This window comes from Temnothorax nylanderi, unplaced genomic scaffold (genome assembly GCF_030848795.1).
Source record: "Temnothorax nylanderi isolate EJ_2023f unplaced genomic scaffold, tnyl_v1.0 TNYL_tig0090_pilon, whole genome shotgun sequence".
Taxonomy (NCBI): Eukaryota; Metazoa; Arthropoda; class Insecta; order Hymenoptera; family Formicidae; genus Temnothorax; species Temnothorax nylanderi.
The window spans coordinates 608522-631866 of NW_027249152.1; the positions used below are offsets into that span (position 1 = coordinate 608522).

The 23345-nt window shown below is 44.9% G+C and overlaps 2 protein-coding genes across 7 annotated transcripts in view; one reads left to right on the forward strand and one right to left on the reverse strand.

Annotated features, from left to right (window-relative positions):
• The first annotated feature begins 6952 nt into the window (after positions 1–6952).
• Positions 6953–11353, forward strand: LOC139774947 (ribosome biogenesis protein BMS1 homolog). 2 transcript variants are annotated; one of them, XM_071710517.1, is made up of 3 exons: positions 6953–7037; positions 7261–8182; positions 8322–11353. In XM_071710517.1, exons 2-3 carry the CDS (start codon positions 7329–7331, stop codon positions 11239–11241), a joined length of 3774 nt encoding a protein of 1257 aa, XP_071566618.1. In that variant the 5' UTR covers positions 6953–7037; positions 7261–7328; the 3' UTR covers positions 11242–11353. The 2 variants fall into 2 exon arrangements, with proteins under 2 accessions (XP_071566618.1, XP_071566617.1); XM_071710516.1 differs by having other exon boundaries at positions 6982–7087.
• The window catches only part of Jbug (filamin-type immunoglobulin domains fbug), a 35197-nt gene continuing 23200 nt past the window's right edge, over positions 11349–23345 (reverse strand). For 2 of the 5 annotated variants that reach the window (XM_071710511.1, XM_071710512.1), the window contains exons 15-40: positions 21372–21518; positions 21070–21297; positions 20687–21001; positions 20293–20511; positions 19860–20180; positions 18220–18441; positions 17950–18137; positions 17583–17787; positions 17373–17510; positions 17124–17297; positions 16738–17045; positions 16433–16661; positions 16228–16356; positions 15921–16136; positions 15634–15810; positions 15204–15443; positions 14974–15117; positions 13937–14095; positions 13693–13841; positions 13422–13608; positions 13082–13344; positions 12828–12999; positions 12535–12753; positions 12254–12450; positions 11774–12076; positions 11349–11531 (exon numbers count right to left, since the gene is read on the reverse strand). In XM_071710511.1, coding sequence (XP_071566612.1) covers positions 11463–11531; positions 11774–12076; positions 12254–12450; positions 12535–12753; positions 12828–12999; positions 13082–13344; positions 13422–13608; positions 13693–13841; positions 13937–14095; positions 14974–15117; positions 15204–15443; positions 15634–15810; positions 15921–16136; positions 16228–16356; positions 16433–16661; positions 16738–17045; positions 17124–17297; positions 17373–17510; positions 17583–17787; positions 17950–18137; positions 18220–18441; positions 19860–20180; positions 20293–20511; positions 20687–21001; positions 21070–21297; positions 21372–21518 — 5318 coding nt within the window. In that variant the 3' untranslated portion in view covers positions 11349–11462. Of the gene's footprint in view, positions 11532–11773; positions 12077–12253; positions 12451–12534; positions 12754–12827; positions 13000–13081; positions 13345–13421; positions 13609–13692; positions 13842–13936; positions 14096–14973; positions 15118–15203; positions 15444–15633; positions 15811–15920; positions 16137–16227; positions 16357–16432; positions 16662–16737; positions 17046–17123; positions 17298–17372; positions 17511–17582; positions 17788–17949; positions 18138–18219; positions 19403–19859; positions 20181–20292; positions 20512–20686; positions 21002–21069; positions 21298–21371; positions 21519–22497; positions 23061–23345 lie in introns of those variants that run through there. The other 3 variants (XM_071710513.1, XR_011718717.1, XM_071710514.1) reach the window with 3 other exon arrangements.

The following is a 23345-nucleotide window of genomic DNA, read 5'->3' on the forward strand; positions in this document are numbered from 1 at the left end:
TACCTCTGTAAATAGGGAGAAAGGCCTTTTTATTCTTTCGAGGGAGAGAGAACGAGTAATAAAATTGAAAGATTCGGTAAAAGACAATCAGCCGATGCCTCAATCTCTCGAAAAGGTAGGCGCGCGTCACCATAAAATCACTCCGGTGCCACCCTCGCGTAGGGGGCAACCCCCCTTCTGCGTTCGCACGCTCGTACGTACGTCGCGGAGACGTTCACGCGTGTCAGGAGTACGGAAGGGGGAACGTTTGCAAGAGAGGAAGAGAGAAACGGAGATAGAGAGGGAGGAGCAGGGGGGTGCGATCACGATAAAGTTCACACAGGAATTGTACGCGGCACGCGCTCGCATGATTATCGGCGCCTGGGAACGGAGCTGACTAATCGTATCGTTAACTTTTCAGCGGAGATCGACCGGGCGCGATTACGCGACATGAAATGCGGAAAGTAAATTGAAAAACCATTCTGGGAAAAGTTTGATTCGAAACGCGCGTGAACATGTTTCGAGAAAGCCGTAAAAAGAAGTAAAATCCGTACACAATTTTATTCTTAGCATTCCTTAATTAAAATTAATCTAAAAAATATAGCGAGGGCTCTCACGTTTCTCACGTTTTTATCTTTCATCTCTTAATATAAATTTTTCTTTAATATAAACTCGTTTCTTTTATGTATCTAAAAGGAAACTTAATAAATGCGATCGAAAATGCTTCTCGGTATCGTGGAGATTCGCAAAGCTTTTATCACAATATTTTAAAATTAAAACAGGGTATTATAAATGTAATATATTTTAAAACGCGGAGAGCATTTTAAAATTGTTACAATGTGTGTTGCATGTAACAACATTTTCGCTCTTGCAATTATGCACGACGCAAAGAAGTTCCGAAAAATATCGATCTCTCGTCGGATTACACACGCGAATCAGTTTCCCGAGAAACTGCATATCGTAAACAGAGATTAATGCAGATTAACATCGCGCTACGGCTACGTCTTGCAGATCGTTCCCTTATTTCCCGGGCGATTGCATGCCGGGCGAGCGATGAAAACGGCGCGACGATGATCGCAGCGGGTATCGCGAGACGCGCACACCGCGTCGCGTGCACACACGTCCAGCACACGTCATCACGCGATCAAGGGCGCGAGACGAGGTAAAAAGAAAGAGAGAGAGAGAGAGAAGGAGAGAGAAAGAGAACGAGAGGAAGGGAGGAATCGCACAAAGTGGATCGCGTGCCCGTTTTTTTTGCGCCTCGCACCACCGATCGGCCATTCTTCGTCGCCCCGAGCTCACGAGAGCCCACCCTACGGATAGTCCTTATTCCGTATTATGTAATATCTTCCTGCGCGCGGACCCGCCGTGCCTTTTAATGCCTCCTCCCTCCTGGACAGGAGGAGCGCGAGAGGACACCCGGTTCCCATAGGTATCGCGTGATCGCGCGCTCCCCGGCTGGAATTTTATAAAGGGATGATGTAAATCCAAATGCCGACTCTCTGTCGGGAGTTGGATCTTCGCCGAAGATCCTCTTTGGATTATCTTATTTAAAGATCGACGCGCTTCGAAATTTTAGCTTATTAAATATCTTTCGACTCGACTCAGCGATTTACGTACCTACGTATGTGCAGTTTGCTGCTACGATTTATATTTGGGCTCTCGAACGAAAGGAAAGGGTCGATTTAAATAGAGTCCATCTAATATCACTTCCGCGAAATCTCGCGCGATTGATCTTTGACTTTATAAATGAGACTTATTCGTGTGGCGGCGTGTTCTCTGCATTGCAGGCAATTTGGTTGAGCTCGATAGAGCGCGGAAAATCGATACGTGAAGATTTAAAGCATTCGTCCCTATCTAAAAAAAAAAAAGAAAGAAAAAGGTCCGACTCGAGAAAGAGAACGGGGACGCTGCCTGTGTGAGTCATCCGGCACCCATTAAGCGCCGCGCAGGTTACGATATCAATGACTTACATCGTTCCGTATTACGGGCCGTGAGTAGGGCCAAAGTATCCGTCCTCGTACTTCCGGTCCGCACGCGACTTCTGCACGTGAAGACACGTGGCGCAAATCGAGGTGTTTGCGTACACACATGCGCGCCAAGAAGCGCACACGCGCGTGTCCGCGTTACTCTTTTCGAGGGAACAGGAGGAACGTGCCCGTCTATGCAGTCCTCGATAGTCGTACGTTTCTTTTTTCCATTGCCGTAGAATCGCTATTTGCGCCGCACGTTAACTCCGTTATAGCCGAGGACGCGAAGTTACACCTGACATTACCGGAACGCGCGCCTGGGAAACGGGAGGCAGGTGTATTTAGGAACCTCTCCGCCGACAAAAAGAATTCTATTTATTATAAGACAATTTAAACGACACCAGATTTATACACGCTATCGAATTAAAAAAAAAAATATTCTGCGTTTCGCAATTTCGGAGACGATCGCCTCCGAGCGGGCGGAAAGCCCGGTGCTTTCTATCGGCAAATATTTATTCATAATTTCGTTTCAATCATGCATATATACGCGCGCTGATGTCGAGTGGATTTAGCCGCTGGTCAGTCCATCTTCTGGACAAACAACGCGCCGCGCGGGAGGGAGTAAGGACACCTCCGTCCCAACGTCATATACAAAACGCGCACACGCGGAGCGGTGGTCCCCATGCGTAAAGCAAACACGCATAAAATTACGTATTCGTGGCTCTCGTCACCAGTCGGCGAGCGGGCGGATGTATTCTTAGAAAAACACGAGGCACGATTGATACGAGATGGACCGCCGCGATATATATTTGCCCGGCCGTGGTCGACCGCGATTGCAACAATATTAGAATTTCCGCAACATCGCCCGAAGTTCTCTTTCTCTCTCTTTTTCTCGTTTCCATTTTTCCCCTTGCAAATTATTTATGGAGGGAGAATGACGCAGAAAAATCTGTAATATTTTGTTCTACTGATTTTTACGAATGCTTGTAATTGGGTTTACTATATACATTTTTCTTACTTCACGTAATTTTTTAAACATCTTCTTTGCAAGATGTAATGATAAAAAAAATAGAAGGTTTGTCTTTCAATGTAAAAATGTTTAACGAAGTTTGAAACGTTTTAAAATAAATTATTATTTTTCAAACTATATAGAAACAATCTAGTTATGCTTGTTATCTCTGAAAACTCCGTCGCTTTTAACAATCATATCTAATATTTTCCTGGAAATTCCCAGAAATCCAACCAGTCTCCGGATGACTTGATGATGTGATCCCAAACAAAGTTATATATCAAATACTATTATGAATACACCTCGAACTGCAGATAGAAGAATACACATTTACAATTTATAATAAAATGTATAATAAAGTTTTAAGTTTATAATATTTTCTACAATTGTGAGGCGTCATATTGATGTGACGACCGCTTTATAACGCAGCCCGTTACGCGACTCTCTCAACTGTTCCGCAATTTGCGTCTCGCGGAAACGAAGCGCACCGGATGGACCAGTTTTCTGGCGGACAAAAGTTAACGACGTGCTCGACCGAAGCAGTGGTCAGTCACTCCCCCGATCAACCGGCAACTTGACCGGCTACCACCGACAGTTGGCGGCCACCGACAATCGTCCGATAATTGGCAGACATTGTCCCGCGCACGCGGCCCGACCAGAAGCGAGGCGGAGGACCGTCGTAACGCTTTACGATTTGTGTTGATCGCCGCCCGCGATCGTGACGCGGACCGATCGGAAATATGAATTTATCACCGATCACGTTACGGCGGCGATGACGGTCGAGCGGGGTATCGATTATGAGGCGTTTGCATTATTCGCGGCCCGCTCGCTCCTCCCGATGTTTGCCCTCGTAAATCTGCCGCGATGACTGGATGTTGCGCCGCCGCACGCCGCAACAAGGTCGTGAAATAAGGAAAATTTGGGCAGGGATGATTATCGTGGAAATTACACGTCGCGCGTATGTCCCTTATTTCACGAACTTATCGCGTTAATCCTGCACGCGCTAATAACGAACGCTTCAATCACGTTTTTTTTTGTCAGTTGCAGCTCGTTATTCAATATATTATTTATTATAGATTAAGAAATGTGTATTACATATATAAATAAATAAAATTTTTATATAAATCATGTATTCTGTTTTATTATTATAGTTTCGATTTATTTCCTTTTGTCCCAGTTTTCATTGCGCGCTAAGTACTTACTACGAATTTAAAGTTATAAGCCGAAGAAACTTAATTTCTTTCTCGTGCATGCAAAGGATACAAATAGACATCTACAAAAAGAATTTTTCCTTCGATTGATTTACCAATAAATTTTTACAGTTAGACCTCCTCGATTAATTTCATTTAGTCGAATCGACACGCGGATAATAAAATTGTACAACACGAACGAGATATCTTTGTTTCCCAATTAAGGGCACATAGGGCGGCAGGATTCTCCCGATTTCGTCGAATCACGACGTCTAGCACCATCTGTGTCCCTTGCGCCCTTTGAAGGATTGATCTGCCACCGGCAAGTCACATTCACACTTAACATTAAATTAATCGGTTTCGATTATCGCGCTATTGATTTTGCGATTTCTAAATCGAGATATATCCCCCTAATTCCTCGTGCCTAGCGTTTACAGCAATCAAATTAAAATAAATTAAAGCTTTTGACGAAGACTCACATTTTTACGTAAGTTATATTTGCTGTCGTGGAATATGTACCGGAGTACTTGACACGAATAGTCACTTAATATGTCTTACCAGAGGTACACCACTGTTAAATTCGTAGTGTCTAATTATGTATACTCATTTTGAGTTATTTTTAACCATATAGTTCGCCTACTCCTACTTAATATGTCGTTAATTTAACTAAACCAATGGAGTTAAAATAATTTTGCTTTGTGTTAAAATAATGAATTTTGACACACATGGTAGTTGAAAATAACATGTTATTCAACTCAAGGTATTGGTTTAAATTTCATTCTCTAATATTTAACAGTGCACCGTACGCGAAATTTCTTTTTCCAAAGCGGATTCACGGTCCATTTGCTACAATTCCCCCGAGTTCCCATCGTAATAAGAAAAACGCGCGCGATTTCCGTTGAAAAAAAAAAGCGCGTTTGGGGAAAGTAACTCTGTATACTCACGAGCGGCGCTCGGTTGAATTTAAATGCGCGCACCCTTAAAATTACATCCCCATTTGAAAGTCGCCACCCCAGTCGTCATGGCGATTCGCCGCGGTCCAAGGCGGTTCAATTGCGGGACAAGTGCGCGGCGCGATGTACGTACGCTCGTATATTAAACAATTTTTTCGGCCGCGATTTTAAAAGGCGACAGCTGTCAGTCCGGCTTGACAGACCGAAACTGCAATGCGCAAACCGGACACGAGCGATTCATTAAGCGGAGAACTACCCCGATTTTTTTTTCAACGTGTTACAATAAGACCTTGGGCGAACAGTCGTGTAAACGTATGAGAGATTCACAAGTGGCATTTCGAGTTTCAGGCCGAAACGAACGTCAAAGAAAATTTGTCCACGATATGTATTATTATTCTATTCCTATCGTCTGTCCGCGATATGTATTATTATTCTATTCCTATGTTATAATTAATTTTAATTACAATTAATTATAATTAATTAAATTAACGTCATTAATTAAGTTATTTTATTTTATTATTATTATTATTATACATCATATCATAAATATATTTATTTATTTATTTATCATATTTATATTAGCGTGGAGTATAAAAGTCTCGATATAAAAAGCATTACGGTTTTTATATATTAATCGCTCGTATCAATGTAAATCGCGCGCTGATGGAAACCGGCGACGGCGCTTCATCGCGATTGCCGCAAAATCCACTCTCTGCTTTATCGAAAAACTATATATTCTATTTGCGGAATATTTATCTCTTAGCTCTTTTTTTCTCGTTATCGTGATGTGTGTACCTCGACGACTGACGCGAAGTTGCGCGGCACCGCGTTTGCGGTGATCAACCCGGACGATCTCCGTCGGTTCTCCCGGGAGTTCGAGGACGATCGATCATCGTCGGAAATTTTACAATATCACCCGGCACACCGCGCGAATTAGGATACATGATCGATGACTTTCCAATCGCCGCGCAGCATTGTTCGGTGCTAAAGGGTCCGCGCGAGGGCTCGTTACCTTCGTCGTGGCAATTTCCTGACCGCGGTTTTAAGCGACACGTTATACCTCCGCGTTTGCATTACGCGGACGAGATCTGGAGCACGTGAGGCGTATTATCGCGTGGGCCGTATGACGAAAAATAACAACAATCGATCTTCAGGCGAGCACACGTGCGCGGAGCGTTAAATTGAGGAGAAATTTTTTTCTTTCTAAATTATATATACTCGTAGGAAATGATTATAGGATAGTTTTAAAAGAGCCGACGGCTAATAAAAGAAAAATTCAATAATTCGCGCGTAAGTTAATTATTGCGGGAAAATGCATTATATGCGTTAGAGAAATTTGTACTTGTGTTGTCATTGGTGCTGAAACTTTGAGAAGAAAACTATACTCTTTCGTCAGTCGCAAAGACTTCTAAAAGTTTTTCAATCGAATTCAGATTTCAATTAATGTAATTAATAATTAACACTTTGAGTGCTATGTTATATTCATATCTGGATGATGAATAAATTTCGGCAAAAACCCCGTTTGTGTGTGACGATCTTATTTACTCGATTAAGAATAATTTGACTAAATATTTAAGATATGAAATAAATAATATAAATTTTATTAAGACATTAAAAAAGCAGTAAAAATAATTAATGTAAGCTTTAAAATTGTGCTGTAAAATTGTGAAAAAATAGACAAGAAATAATAAAAATTCAAAAAAAAAAATTATATATCTTCTTGAAATCTCGAAATTATAATTCTTGAAAATATCTCTGCCGATTATGTTTTGCTTCTACCTTACCGATGTTCGCTATTCGGCACGTTATCATATTACGATAAAAAATATAGTAGTGAAGGCTTGATTTGTTTCACACGGAGCACGGAGCCGGGAGCGCTGAATCCATGCGTGAAATAACCTAAAATTTGAAACCGAGGACCCGAGGACTTGCCCACGTGCGTTGTATTTGTGTGCATAATTGTTAACTAATTTCCCTTTTCGCGGAGTAAGTTTATATCTCTGTTAATTTAAAAGCCCATAAATATTACAAAAATAATATTTCCAAATATTTGACAAATCGACAAATGTAATTTTAATATAGAAATCCTAGACATCGTGTCGGTAATTTTAGGCTAGAAACTTGTTGATATACACTACAGTAATGTTTTATTATTACAGCAATATGTTACGGGCTTCTAATTGACACTAATAAGCAGAAAGGAGCGAGAAAGTAAACAGGCGCCGATATGTCGTCCGCGATGGACGATACGGTGAAGCACAAGAGCCACAGGGACCGCAATGCGGGCCGTAAGGCGGAGAAGAAGAAGGCCAAGAAGACGCACGTTCAGGAACTGTCGGACAAGCAGAAGAATCCGAAAGCGTTCACCTTCCATTCCACAGTCAAGGCGGAGAGGAGGTTCAGGCGGAAGGAGGATATCGAAACCAAGAGGCAGCACATACCTTTAGTCGACAGAACGCCCTTGGAGCCACCGCCGGTCTTGGTGGCTGTGGTAGGACCGCCGAAGGTGGGAAAGTCGCTGGTCGTTCAGTGCTTGATCAAGAGCTACGTCAAACAGCCGTTGACCAACATACTCGGCCCGGTCACCGTTGTGTCGGGCAAGAAGCGAAGGATCACCTTCATGGAGTGCAACAACGACGTCAACAGCATGATCGACATCGCCAAGGTGGCGGACTTGGTGCTGCTGCTGGTGGACGCCTCCTTCGGATTCGAGATGGAGATATTTGAGTTTCTGAACATATGCCAGGTGCACGGTATGCCCAGAATTATGGGGGTTCTCACTCACCTGGATCTGATAAAGAACGCGAGGCAAATGAGGAAGACCAAGAAGACGTTGAAGCATCGGTTCTGGACGGAGGTGTACGCCGGCGCGAAATTGTTCTACCTCTCTGGATTGCTGCACGACGAGTACCTCCGCACGGAGATAAAGAATCTGGCCCGATTTATATCGGTCATGAAATTCAGGCCCTTGAATTGGCGCACCACCCATCCTTACATACTCGCTGATAGATTGGAGGACTTGACGCCACCGGAATTGATCAGGAAGAATCCAAAGGTTGACAGAAATATCAGTTTGTACGGGTATGTATATGAGATAATTGAGTTGATCTTGAGTTATCTTCAAATTGATTGTATCTGAAACGCATTTTAAAGTTAATCAAAATTTCATGTATCAAAGTCTTAATTATACATTTTAATAAGTGAGTGAATTTGCTTCCAGATACGTCAGAGGAATACCTCTGAACAAGGAGACATCCATTCATATACCTGGCTGCGGTGACATGAGGATCAAGGATGTGAACTTTCTGCCGGATCCTTGTCCGCTACCGGAGCAGATTAAGAAGCGAGCCCTAGTGGAGAAGGAACGGCTGATTTATGCACCGTTCTCCGGCGTCGGTGGCATAGTTTACGACAAAGACGCCGTTTACGTGGAGTTGGGTGGCAGCCATTCCTTCAAAGAAGAGGATACAGGTTTAGCTGGCGCTTTAATGGATACGCAGGAGACGCTGGACCAGAAACTGCAGCACAGCGAGCTGAAACTGTTCAGCGACGCCGCGCCGATAAAGTCGCAGGACGTGAACGAAAGTATGGCTCCTTATACGGGCGAATTGGTGACGGAGAATGGAAGAGTTCGACGAAAAGTAATATTTAAAGACGAAGCAGCTGCACAAAATACCTTGAACAAGGATAATGGTGATAATCTAATAAAACATAAAGATGAAGATGACGAAGATGACAGTGATGACGATAATGACTACAAAATGGATGGAAATGATGACAGTGATAACGATAATGAGTACAAAATGGATGAAAATGACGAAAGTGAATCGAGCGACGAGGAGACTTCGGAAAAATCTAATGAAAAGGGCGTTAAGAGGAAAAACACTGGGGAAGGCAATGTAGAAAAGAAAAAGAAGAGAGACTCAATTAATTCAGCTATCGAAAATGACGATGTAGATCTCGATGAATCTGAGTTAACGAACAATAAGAAGATAGATATTCCTCAAGAAAATGCAGGAGTGTATCATTCCTTGAGTAAAGAATCAGATAAATTGATAAAAAATAAGATCTCAGAAGCACTGAGTTTGTTGGAGGCAACAAAGAAACGTGAAAAGCGGGACATTGATGACGAAAGCTTCGACGAGCTCAGCGACGAAGACTCGCGCGCGGGATTAGAGATGGATGATGCAGATCGGATCAGCGATTTCGAAGACGATGCTTCCGAAAAAGAAGACGAACAAGGAGAAGATGAAGGAGAAGAGAAAGGAGACATCAAGATGGATGAGAGCGAGGAGGAGGTCGCGGATGAATTTAAATGGAGGAGGAATTTAATTGAGAAAGCGAGAGAAGCCTATGTAAATCGCGCGCAAAGCAACAAGAACCTAATGAAGATGGTTTACGGAGTATTCGATAATAGTAACGTGATGGAAGAGAAAGAGGACAAGGAGGAGGAGAAGCTCGGCGAGAATATCGGTGGAATATTCCGCGTGGTACAAGAGCAGCAGAAGCAGACGATACTTGAGCGAGAATTGCAGAATCAGGAGGAGTCTGTTTTCTTCACGATGGAGAGCCCACGCGATTGGCTGGAAGAGGAGAACAAGGCATTACTGATCAATCGTTTCGTGACGGGCAAGTGGAAGGAATCGGAGGATGCCGAGGAGCTTTTAAAGCTGGATGACGAGGATCTATATGGTGACTTCGAGGATCTAGAGACCGGGGAGAAGCATAAAGCGGAGGACGCGGCTCCCAAGGAGTTGTCGGCAGACGAGACGGAGGAGCAGAAGAAGCTCTTGGAAAAGAAAAAGAAGTTGAAAGAGCAATTCGACGCGGAGTATGACAATACGGAAAAGAAAACGTACTACGACGAGCTGAAGGCCGAGGTAGAGAGACAGGCGGGCATTAACAAGTCAGAGTTCGAAGGGCTGGACGACGATATTAGGGTCCAGCTGGAGGGCTACCGTCCTGGCATGTACGTGCGCGTGGAAATCGAGGCAGTACCGTCCGAGCTGATAACGCATCTCGACCCGACGTATCCGATCATCATCGGCGGCCTGTTGCACGGCGAGGAGAACATCGGCTACGTGCAGACGCGGATCAAGAAGCACCGATGGTATTCAAGGATCTTGAAGAGTCGCGACCCGCTTATATTCTCCATAGGCTGGCGTAGATTTCAGTCGCTGCCGATTTACTCCAAACTGGAGGACAATTTGCGTCACCGGATGCTGAAATACACGCCGGAGCACGCGGCGTGCATGGGTCACTTTTGGGGCCCGATCACTCCGCAGGGTACCGGAGTTCTGGCGGTGCAGGACGTCGCGAGCAGAGAGCCGGGTTTCCGTATCGCGGCGACCGGTGCGATCGTGGAGTTGGACAAGAGCACGCAGGTGGTGAAGAAGCTCAAGCTCACCGGCGTGCCAATGAAGATCTACCGCAAGACCGCGTTCATCAAGGACATGTTCAACAGCGCGCTCGAGGTCGCCAAGTTCGAAGGTGCCCGAATCAAGACGGTTTCGGGTATTCGTGGTCAAATCAAGAAGGCGGTTGCCAAGCCGGAAGGCTGCTTCCGCGCCACGTTCGAGGATAAGATAATGCTGAGCGACATAGTATTTTGCAGGACGTGGTACAAGGTCGACGTGCCGCGCTTCTACAATCCGGTGACATCGCTGCTGTTGCCACCCGCGGAGAAGAATCGATGGCGCGGTATGAAGACTACGGGTCAGCTGAAGCGAGAGATGAATATTCACGCCGAATCCAACAAAGACTCGATATACACGCCGGTTGAGCGAAACGTCAAGGTATTCAGGCCGCTGTTCATCCCACGCAAGTTGCAAAAGGAGCTCCCGTACAGGGACAAGCCTAAACTCGAGTCCATACCGCACTTGCGTAAACCCAAATTCAAGCAAGGCAGAGTCGCCGTAGTACGCGAGCCCCAAGAAGAGAAGATCGCGCGTATAATGAAGATGATCAGGACGAATTACACGCAAAAACAGAAACAGGCGAAGGAGGCCATGACAAAGAGGATAACGGCGTACCAGGCGAAAATCGCAGAGGAGGAAGCCAAGAAGATGATGAAGCAAAAGCAGGTGAAGAAGGATATCTTTAGGGATCTCAGTAAGCTGGAAAAGAAAAAGAATCGGTGAGGTTTCTGAGACAGGATATGAATATAGATTGAGATATCTTGAAATTGAGAAACTGTACATAATTTTTCCACATACGAATACGTAGCCTGAAAATAAATATATATATATTTAATCGGAATGTTGAGTTTATTGGAAACGTTTGCACATAAGTTACAATAATTATCATATATTATCGAATATATTAGTCCATACAAAATATAACAATGTTAGCCGCGGCGTTTTTACAATATAGCTTGCGATCCACGCCACGATGTGATAGTATGATGGCCTGTCGAATAATTATCTCCGCCCTGAAATTACATACATCCAGACATTACGGTACCTATTTTAATGCCACTTGTACAATAGCCATTAAATATAATCATGTAAACAGTTACACAACTCATTAAAAGTAATATATAATAGTATATATAATATGAGTTATAAGCATTTAATTATGTATTTCGTTTAAATGTTCGTATACGATCAAATCGCATTTCTCTCCATAATTTTTATATATAAAGTCAGAAGGATAATTATATGTAATTCTTACTTGTGTGAGCATTAGTAATTCGTCTTGCGTGTCGACGATTTTAACGGGGAACGGAGAACCTGGCACCAAGACACCAGCCCAACGAACCTCCACTCTATAGTCCCCGGGTTCCGTCGGATCGTACCGACAGAGAATGATTCGGTCCTTTTGAGTCTCTCGTTGCATCTCCACCCTGAACGCTCCCTTAGGCCCACGTACTCTCACTGTAAGCTGACCGGCGCCGGCGCCTCGCGTGTCGCAGATAAATCGCGATTGGAAAGTCGCCAGTACGCCGTGCTCGATTCCCGGTCCGTAGACACGAACCTAATGTTTCGGACATTAATTAAAATTAAAATTTAATTTCGATAAGTATCTTAATATCCTTAGTTTTATTGACTGAAATATATCAAACTTAATGAACGCTAGATTTTAACTTGGAAAATTTGGATGCTTTGGAACTACTATTCTTGTTAGCAAACTGAAATATTCAGTATTAGATACCTTTGAAGCGTCTGGAGCTCCGGAGACGCGTAACGTAAACGGAGAACCAGGAACGTGTTCTCCAGCATATTTGATCGTTAGTGCGTGTCGTCCCGCTTCCTGAGGCTTCACGTTCAACGTGAATGTGGCATCGCCGTGATCGTACAGCTCGCAATACGCTACTTTGTGCGGTCCAACGCAATGCGCCGTTAACTCACCTGCGAAACGAGTCTTCAATTAAAAAAAATGTTGGAAGTAATATATACTTATAATTTTATTATAAGCGCGAAACGAGTTTTTACCTGGTCCAGCTCTTCTAGTATCGATAAAACTTCTGATTTCTTGTCCGACGACACCATGCTTCAGTCCATCTCCGGAACAGATAACTCTAGACGCGTCGGCCGCACTCGTAACGTTAATTTGCAATGGGCAACCCTTCAATTGTCTCCCATTCCACGACACGGTCATCAAAAGCGGATCCGGCGTTAGCGGTATATAGCTTGCACGATAAACGCTGTCGCCTGTTTCATCCAAAGAACATTTAGAGTTGCATTTTTCATCTCCATTTAACTTCGTTTATCTTTCTTTTTCTTACCCAAATGTTGTAACATGACGTTAAGTTCGCTGGTAGGCGAAAACAATTGCACTTTCGGAGTTCCGCTACCGGCTTGAGAACCGTCTATGGTAAAACTGACTTCCTCGCCGCACTTGGCCGACGTTAATCCTCGTCCCTTTAATAACACTCGGCTTGTGTCCTGCACTGGCGGCTAAAAAAATCAACAACGATAATTGCAGTAAAATATGCAGTTGAAAGCGTGTTTAAAATCGAATCTCTGATTGATGAGAAACCTCCAAATCCTGCACGAGCGCGAGTTTCGGTGCACCGGGAAACGGTGTGCCGTTGAACAGTATCTCCAGACGATGTTCGCCGTTGCTCATCTGCGGCGGAACGAGCTTCAACCTGTTGCTAGATGTCATTTCGAAGGCGAGAGGGTGATCCCCGACAGTTCCACTGATTTCACCGGGTCCGGCCTCTGCGGTGTCAAAGCTGATCTTGTTCGACGGATGCAATTTCAAGCGACCAATATCATCGCATACAGCGGACCAGCCACCTATAATCAATCGCGAATGCAATCGTAAGTTCAACAGAAACATCCTGGGAGTATTAAATACCGTTTCAATTATTCACCGATAACACGAAGATTCCGCGTGTCAATGATCTTCGGATGCCACGGAGATCCCGGCAGTTGTTGCCCGGCGGAAACGACCCTCACGTCGAACATTCCGACTTCACTCGGCACGTAAGACACGTTCCACGTGCCGGGATTAGCGCCGGCTTCAATGGTGGCCTTAGAAACACTGTCCGGTCCGTCCACCTGCGACGCGCACGGTTCAATTAAAAAAGAATCCCGTACATCCTACGCACAACTTGACGAAGCAACTTCTGTACTACGTCGTACCTGAACCGCCGGCGGACTTCTCGTGCCGGTGACGATAAAGTGTGCCGGTTTACCCACATGACCGCTCAGCAATCCTTCGCCTTTCGCGCGAGCCTGCCCGACCGCGTCGACGGTGCATACCACTGGACTTCCAGGTACGGAACATCCGCCTATCGCCAGCAATTATGAATACAATATAAAAAATACAAACAACGCGAGAGACTTCTTTCTCAAGATTAAGCTCCTTACGTCTAAACGTAATTACCGTAAGTGACGTTGATCATGTAGGTGCCGGGCACGCTAGGCGAGAACTCGATCATCTCGGCGCCATCGTTGAGCGGAGTGACCTGCAGCGGGATCTCTTGGCCCGATGGGCTTGTCGCCGTCACGTCCAGGTCGGCCGTCCCGGCGTCGGCTTTCATCACTGTAATCATCCAACGAATTGCGCAAACGATTATCCGCAATTCTTACGTCTGTTGTCGCCGAACGAACGAGTGGTCGCACTCTTCAATTGGTATCGTGCCGCGCGCGATGTGTATCGTGACTGTTCATTATGCGCGTAGCGCAAGGCTATTTGAAAGTAGTCTACGTCTACGTTTGAGCTATCTGCTGCGATTATGTTCTACGGCCTTGAAACGTAGTTGCATAGTGCACTAGAAAACGCTTGCCACTTTCTCCCGCCTATGCGTACGCGGCACATTTACATAAGCGCGCCGGACACAACGGTGAAATACACTTACATCTTGAATAATATTATGCCTTCGCGCGTTCACGTTCCAATCTAAACGATTAATTAGCAGTTAACATGACGCGTTTCTCTAAATTCCGATAACTTGATTCCGATCGTATCGCTCAATTTAGGTCACGTCGATACTTTCTTCGCGCGTGAAAACAATCTTGTTCGCACGCTAACGAAAAAATTGAATCGTATACGCATGTAATACGCATATGAAAGGTATTTTTAGAAAATATAACGAGAGAGAGAATATAAGCTTTAAAGTTTACATTAACTATCTTATAAAATAATAATGTTAATCGAATAAAATTCATAATAAAATCGATTGCCTTTTTTTAAGATTTCTGGTGCATTTTTGGCCTTTGTTAAGTTTTATGTTAAGTTTGTTAATAATAAATAAAAAAAACATTGATGACACTTTTAATTCGCAAGTGGCTACAGCAAAATTGTTATAATTGCTGAAAATGTTTTTATGCCCACTTCCATATGTTTAATCTCATTTACTACTACATCGATCACGCGTGTAGGAAGATGCATGCAATACACGCATTGTAACTATCACTCACGTTTGAATGCGATGTGGTCGTGAACAGAAATCGTCATGGGACCTAGTTCCTGAAGCTTTACTTTAGCCGCGTCGAAAGCTTGACAGAAGAATGGCGAGCCCAATACCGGCTTCGCTCCGTGCAACACGTCGATTTTATATGTGCCTAAGATAATTCAATGATAATTCAGTTTCTCTTTGAGAAATAAATTCTCAAGATATATCATATATTACGATTCTCTCTGATCTTACCAACGCTATTCGTCGTGAATTCGGCAAGCAGATTGCCGTCGCGATGCTGATAACAACGTACGGGTACGGCATTACCCTGCGGACCGCTGATAACGACGTCAAACTCCTTGCCAGGACGTCCGAGAGTCTCGATCGTGAAAGATGTTATTTTTCCAACACACGATTGATACAGACCTAATCCCGTGGCCGTCACTTCCCGTCCTCCCGTAGGACCACGTACCGTCACATCCAATGGACTCCCTGCAAATTAGTATTATTAAGCTAAATTAGAATACGTCAAGTATTAATAAAAAAATAAGTACAGCTAAGTTATAATATATATGATATTTATAAATAAAGATATATAATCTCTGATAATTTATAATTAAAGTTTTCATGTTCATAAACTTTAGCACAATGAGAATAATTTTGTTAAAGAAACATAAGATACCCTGAATATGGACTTCGTTGTATTTTATGTAAACTCTGTGAGGCGCGGCTCGCGTGGGATGGAACACAATTTCATAGACACCATTCTCCCTTTCTCTTACTAGACTGTCCACATCCGCACCACCGGCACGCACATTGACGGATAATTTACCAGGACCAGCTTCCTTTGATGCAACGACTGTAAAAGAAAGAAATCAAATGCGTATTTTTATTTTAAAAATAATTTACATCTTACTAAATTAATATCTACTAGACCAATTATTAAAGCTTAAACATCCTAATAATTACCTAAAATAGTTCCTGGCCGATGACAAACCGCGTCCGCTATTTCCTTGATGGAAACTTTGCTGGGATCGAAAGCTTGGAGTGTCTGCGAACTGACCATCTTGTGTCCGTCGTTGAATATTATACTGTACGATCCTACTTGTCGCGTTCGAACTTCCACGCGATATAAACTGGACGATAATTTGGTTAACGTGCACGGAATAATTATTCCATCCGGGCCTAAACAAAAAAAGAAAATCATAAAATACATTATAAATAATTAAATTTAAAAAAATTCTCATAATCGTGGTAATTTAGGCAAATAATTTACCGGTTACTTCCGCGGCTACAGGACCATTCAAATCAGACATATCCATATCTATGTATGCCGTATTACCGACTCGAACCATCGATGGACCATGTAACATGCCACTAACGACGGGGCACTTAAATGGACTTCCTAATATAAAGAAAACATAATTAGTCTCTTTCAAGTTGATTTTTATCGACGTTGATCAATTAAACTGTTCACAAACCTGGCACATTGTCGTCGTTGAAGCTGATATTAACATAATGTGTACTCATCGTCTGTGGCACGAAGGTGACGTCGTAAAGACCACGAGCGCAAGCCACTACTTCGGCTTTAACAGTGTTGTTCTCCGTGCTCACCACCAGCTCCAGCGTTCCCTCGCCAGCCTCTGCGGCATCAACGGTAAACGTGGTTGCCTGGCCAAGCAACGCCTCCGTGAGACCGGAGACATGTACCTGCAATCATTATGACAGCGTTGAGTTTAACGTTAAAATTATTTAACATATTACAGTCACGCAATTCGGAACTTACCTTAGTCACGTCATAAATATTACAGGCGAACGGAGAGCCTTTTATCGATTCTCCGTCCACCAGGACGCTGATGTTGTGTCTACCGACTTCCGTGGGTACAAAGCTCACGTTGTACTTGCCGTCGATGGGCTCGATGGTAATGGGCAGAGCGATACCCGATGGTGGCGTCGCGATAACGTCACAATTCGTGGACGGAGTCTGGGGATCCACGGTAAAGGACATCAACCGCTTCACAGCACCCATTTTCAGATTATGACCGGAAATTGTCGCTTGACCCGCACCTATCACCTTGCAGCTGAACGGTGAACCTGGGAATTCAGATGGGACATTAATAAACGGAACGTATAACCAATAAAACTATGTAATTATATAAATTTTATTCTTACCTGGAACTGGTTCTCCATTGAAACGAACACTGAGACTATGTACAGCGGCTTCTTGTGGCTTAAAGTTGACCCTAAACTTCGCGTTGCCCTCGCTTTGCACATAATTCGGAACGTTCTTGCCGTTCACTGCGACTATGATTTCCAGATTTCCAGCCCCGGCTTGACTGGCATTGACTAGATTAAAATTATAACATATTTTACATAATTGGTTCGTCGCATTACAAAGAGAATTAAAGAAAATTATCTTACTGCTGAAGAATATCGGTTTCCCAACGACCCCGCTATTTATATCCGTCACCTTGACTTTATCAGCGTTATAAGCTTTAACGAGAAACGGGCTGCCTTCCACGTGCGATCCATTGAGCTTTACTTCGACGCTGTGATCGCCTATATTGTGAATAATTAATTTAAATACACGATATATAATTTCACAATAGTATTTTTACTTAATTTACGCACCAGTATCCTTCGGGGTAAATCCAGCAGTGTAGGTACCAGGACTGTTCTGCTTAACGTGTACAGATAAACTCTCTCTGGTAGGAGAGAGCACCTCGACGACGGGTGTACCGAGAGATGCGTCGGCCTCTATTGTGAAGGTCGCGACACGATTCACAGATACTTTCTCAAGTACCTCGGTTACTAGCACTTTCGCCGTATCACTGACCTATATAGTTTGTTGAATAGAACAAACGCGTTGAATAAAACCTGGATCATCTTACATCACATAATGCATACTAAGAATTACCAAGATAATTTTAATTTTAAATAATAGAACACTCTCGTGCTCAGTTTACGAATTCATGATGTAGAACGAGAAATAAGATACCTGACAGCTGAACGGACTACCAGGCACGTCCTCCGCGTTGAAACGTAAGTCCACGGTGTGCACGATCGATTCTCGGGGTGTGAACGAGATCGCGTACGTGTGAGGACCCTGCGCCTGTGCCGACGTCGGCACACGTCCGCCGTTTACAGTTACTTCTAGATTACCTGGTCCCGCCTGACTAGTCTCGACTAGGATTAGAAAACAAGATTTACCAACAAATTCGCATAACTCGCATAAACTCATGTCGTAGGAGCAATATAAAAACCGTACCTAAAAAAGTTACGGGCATGCCGATGACACCGCGTTTCGCATCCTTCACTTTTATCGCGGTGACGTCGTACACTTTACAGCTGAACGGACTGCCGACCACCGGGATGTTTCGATAGTTCACCGATATCCGGTGCTCGCCGACGACTCTCGGTGTGAACGCCACGCTGCATGTCGTATCTTTGTTGTCAGTGACCTGAGCAGGTACGGCCTGTCCATTGGGTCCTATCAAGTCCGGCGGGTTAGTCGTTTAATATTATTTAGAGTCAGCCATCTACTTGGGGTGGATCGCAGGGTCACCGGAGCGGCCAGCGAAGAGGTTCGCGCAAGTCCGATCGCTCTCGCTATTGTTATATATGACGTAAACTCGCAACAAGCAACGTTAAAGAAAGCGGACTACGCGTAAGAAATGGCTACGATAAATAAATTGTTACTGTGACTAATGGGAGAAAGCCGTATATCTCGACCTTATATACGTTATACATCTAGTTCGCTTCAGCTTGGCTCAAACGCGCTTGGGGGAACTAATGTAAGATTATCCTCTAATACGTTTCCAACATGCTTGGCTGAGCAGAGCAACCGCGGCAGAACGAAGACGCATTAAAAAAATTATGTACTAAGTGTTATCAGATAGAAAAAAATATTTTATAACAGCTTCGTTCATCCATGAGATTGAACGTGATAATGTAAATGTATGCTAGTTAAAGAAGAAATATTGGAATAGAGAAGAAATATTGGCACTTGTTAAGGCATTGCACATTGCATATTGAAACAATTGCATATTGAAATCTCAGTTTAAAGGCACGTATCATTGCATTGGAACGTTTAACGATTATACACAACTTAAAGTAAATATATAGCACCATGAACATGGCTTTGACACAAGTCAAATACACCTCGCGAGCACACAAGAAAAGTGGGTGATTACGAAGTGATTAGATACGACTTCCTTAGCTCTCCCACAATCAGTAAAACCAAAATTAAGCGCTCGTAATACTCTCAAGTGGTAACCAACGAGTACAAGAGAAATGTGTGAGTAAAGTGATAATTAGGCTACCCTTATGCAAGACTTTTCAGAAAACTGAGTTAGGAACCCACCACCGTGTGCATTAATCCACAAATTAAGATAAAAGGGAGATTAGTTTCTGAGAGGTCTAGTAATGTCGTAGTCTGAAAGCTGGCCGACCTGCAACAGAGAGAGACAGGATTGCTCTCAAGCTATATAGATTAACGAGACACAGATGAACAATTCTGTACAAGTCTCCACGACAATTACGTCGATACGTTCGTGACATTAAAAACAAAACAGGAAATCTCTCTGGTATTAAGTACAAGGTGAATTAATACATGGATGCTTCTGTGCATTTTTGTTGGTGACGTTATATATATATATATACACGTATGCATGTGCGTGTAAGTTGTGTACATTCACATACATGTGTCACAAGTGTATATTCCTTAACAGAAATATAATTTTGCGAGAAAACATCGATCGCATATTTTTAAAAAATCTTATTCGTATAGAACCCTGCTAAAATAATTAATTTACAATCTCTCAAATAAAGCACACATACATGCTAATAAGAAAATTACTTTGTGACTCGTGCGGTATCGTGGAACGAATTTCATGCAGCGACAATTACCTTCAACGTTAACTTCTAAATCTTCCAAGCTACCGGCAACGTTACTGACGGTCAGATAGCTTTGCCGTCCTAATCCAGCGCTGCTTAATGCCTGTCCACTCACAGTTACGTGACTATCGCCGCCCACCCTTGTCACTATAGGGCAGCCAGGCACGGTTTTCTTGTTGAAGGCAATGTTGATAACGTGCTCGCATGCCTCAAACGGCACAAAACTGACGGAGAACCGCGCGTTTCCTTGCGGCGTTACCTGAGTCGGTATGTTTTGGCCGCGAGCCGATATCGTGATCTCCAGATTTCCTTCACCAGCTTGACTTGCATCGACTGATTGACAAGAAATATTATATCAATTGAATTCTCGGGTTCAATACAATGCATTAGAAACATTTATTGTATCTCGGGAATTAAATACTTAATTTTCAATGCTATTACATACCAGTGAAGTGGGTTGGTTGACCGACACTGCCTCTAGCTACAGGCCCGATTAGCACTTTGTCCGCGTTGAATGCTTTAGCCAAAAACGGCGTGCCATTCACGGGATAGCCATTATATTCTACGCTAATTGAATGTACTCCCACTTCCTTCGGTATAAACTCCGCGGTAAAACCGCTGCTTACGTTACCAGTGACTTTAACTGGCAACTCACTGTTTGGTCCTAAAAGACAAAATCCAGGTGTGATTATCCAGCAAGTAATTAAGTATAATAATTATCTGATGGCATAAATGTATAAATGTATTATTGAAGTTTTCTAAAAATCTTGAAATATATCACATCGAAGGAATTATCTCGTAATTTCTATCGTAAAAAATGTTTAACGAGTTTGACTTACCCCTTACGTAAACCGCTAACTCCGCGCTGCCGCTTCCGTCGACTCCCATGTGAAAGCTGGCAGGTTGGTCGACCGGGATAAGTTCTAAATGATTCAAACTCAACGTGACTCTACTTGTGTCTGACACATTGCAGATGAAAGGACATCCGCGTACTGCTTCTCCGTTGAACTTTATGTCGATATAATGCGGCTTGGCGACCTCGGGGGTGAAGGATACGAGGCAACGGCCACCGCCTACCACTTGAACGTGATTGGGCACCTCTCCCTCGTTTATGGAGATCTCTAATTGACCTTCTCCAGCAGCGCTGGCATCCACTGCAAATATTACAGGTTTGAAACACATTCACAGACGCGAGACGGTAAGGTGCGACCTAATGTCTCACCTCTGAATTGACAGGCATGTCCGACCACGGCGCTAGGTACGTCAGTAACTTGGATCAGACTGCTGTTGTACACCTTGGCGACGAGTGGTCCCGCCGGTAGCTTCTGTCCCGCGATGCTGACTTCCACGAGGTGGCTGCCCACTTCGGTGGGCGTGAACTCGACGCGGAACTCGCCGGAACGTCCGGGCTCCTCGTCGATTCTCGCAGGAATGTGCCTCTTCGAAGGTGCTACAATTTATCCGTGACGTGTCAAACATACTTGCGGCTTGTTCATTCAAAATAATCAACAGACCGACACTCACTTATGATCTGAACGTCGATCTCGCTGCTGCTGAAACCTAATGCAGACAGCTCGAAGAGGGCGGGACTGCCAGCGGGTACCAGCCTGATGGAATCACCGATCACTGACATCTTCGGTGCAGGCATGATGCCGACTCGCCAAGGTGATCCTGACAATTAAACAATTAGCACATGATTAATCCAACAGTTTGACACAAAAGACACTCCTCAAACATCTTAATACTCCAAAAAAAAAAGAGGAGTTACCGCACCCGACAATTTCGCTTACAGATAACTGATCAAAATTACATTTTAAATCATTTTTCCTATTTAATTTTTATGCGACTCTGCGTTCATATTTCCCGCCAGATTATTCCGGAGTACAAGTTTTCCGCAGCTGCACTACATTGTATTTTCTGCACTTAGAACGAGGTAAACATACATAATCAGATGTCGAGGGAAAAGGAGGAAAAAAAAGATACGGTTGCAAAGAACAGGTTTCTAGAAATAAGATGAATCTCCGAATGCCTCGGTCTGTCAATTAAAAGTCGCCGACGGCCAACGTGGGTCGGGGGAGGCCGATACAGGCGTCATCGCTTCCCACGCTGATTTTCGCGCGTAAACAACGGGCCCGGGTCGCCCTTTCGCGGCGCACCGTTACGCGGATTCGCCGATTATAATAACAGTACTCCGATATAGGCCGGCCGCGCGGCCGCCTCGAATCGAATTCCAGATCCCCCGGAAGTGCAACGTGACCCGCCGTCGCCGCGGCCGCGCGCGCGGGCCCAGGTCTCCCCCCTAACCTTCCTGCCACGCGCACGATCGACGCCGCTGTCAAACCAGCTTCGCGAGGGGGTGAAAAAATCGTACACGTAGATAATCACCCGTGCGTACAGATAATTAACTCGCTCGCGAGATTAAAGGCTCGCGAGACGAGAGCACGGGGGAATCGGGAGAAACCGGTATGACTTCGGGGGGGAACCCGGGGAACTGTAACTCTCTCGCGCGGCGTCTTGCGCCGCTTATTGCACGGAGACGCGCGGAAAAACGGGGCCCCGATCGGCTCCGATTGCCGATCGCTCCGTTTCTCCGTCGTCCGCGGGACTTTATCTCCACGACGGAAGCCCGAGCACGAGTTTGTCAATTTACCTTGGCGACTCGCGGCACGGAAGGGAACCTGGAAAGACGCTGGAGGAACCTAGATCAAAAAGGGGAGAAAGGGGGAGAGGGGGGGACGGACGGGCGGATCCGGATTGATCCCGCGATCGGGCATACGAATGAAGAGGACGACGACGATGATGACGACGACGACGACGTCTTGCTGACGCGTTTCACTCGCGCCTCAGAATCCACGGGGCGCCCTGCGACGAGACGGTGCCCCTCGGCCTCGAGGCCGCGCGGCCACGAAATCGGCGGCTGGCTGCGCGCTGCGCGGGACGACGTTGATCGCGGCGACGTCGCGGCTTCCCGCAGCCGCATCACGCGGCGAGACCTCGCTCCGTCCCTCTCCTTCACGTCCTCGGGTGGGCCCGGGCAATCCTCTTTGGGCCCGGAGACACTGGAGAACACTCGAGAAACACTCGCGGCGCGGCGAACGAGGCGCGAGAACGTCGGAGAGAACGTCGGAGAGCGAACACGGAACGCGCGAGCCGACGCAACGCAGCGCGGCGGACTCGACCGAGTCGAGCGACGGGACGAGCGTGTGTGCACTGTGTGTGCCCGCGCCGCGGAGTGCGGAGCGGACCGCCGCCGCTCGGGGCCCGGGCCCAGGGCCGTACGCCCCACGTGGCGCACGCGGCGGGGGATTGGAGTCGGCGTCGGGATTATGACAGAGATACGATTTCCCGTTTTACCTTACTCCTGTCGAGATATAAATCTGTGGGGATTTCAACAGCCGCGTCCTTAGAAAGTATTCTCGAGGTCGCCGTTTGGAAATTCACGCTTCGGAAGAGGCGGCGCGAGTCTAAAACTTTCCTGGATACTCAAACGCTTTTTAA

Coding starts and splice junctions, on each gene's coding strand:
- LOC139774947 (XM_071710517.1), top strand. CDS start 7,329: ATGTCGTCCGCGATGGACGATACGGTGAAGCACAAGAGCCACAGGGAC. Junction 8,183..8,321: donor AGAAATATCAGTTTGTACGG/GTATGTATATGA, acceptor ATTTGCTTCCAG/ATACGTCAGAGGAATACCTC.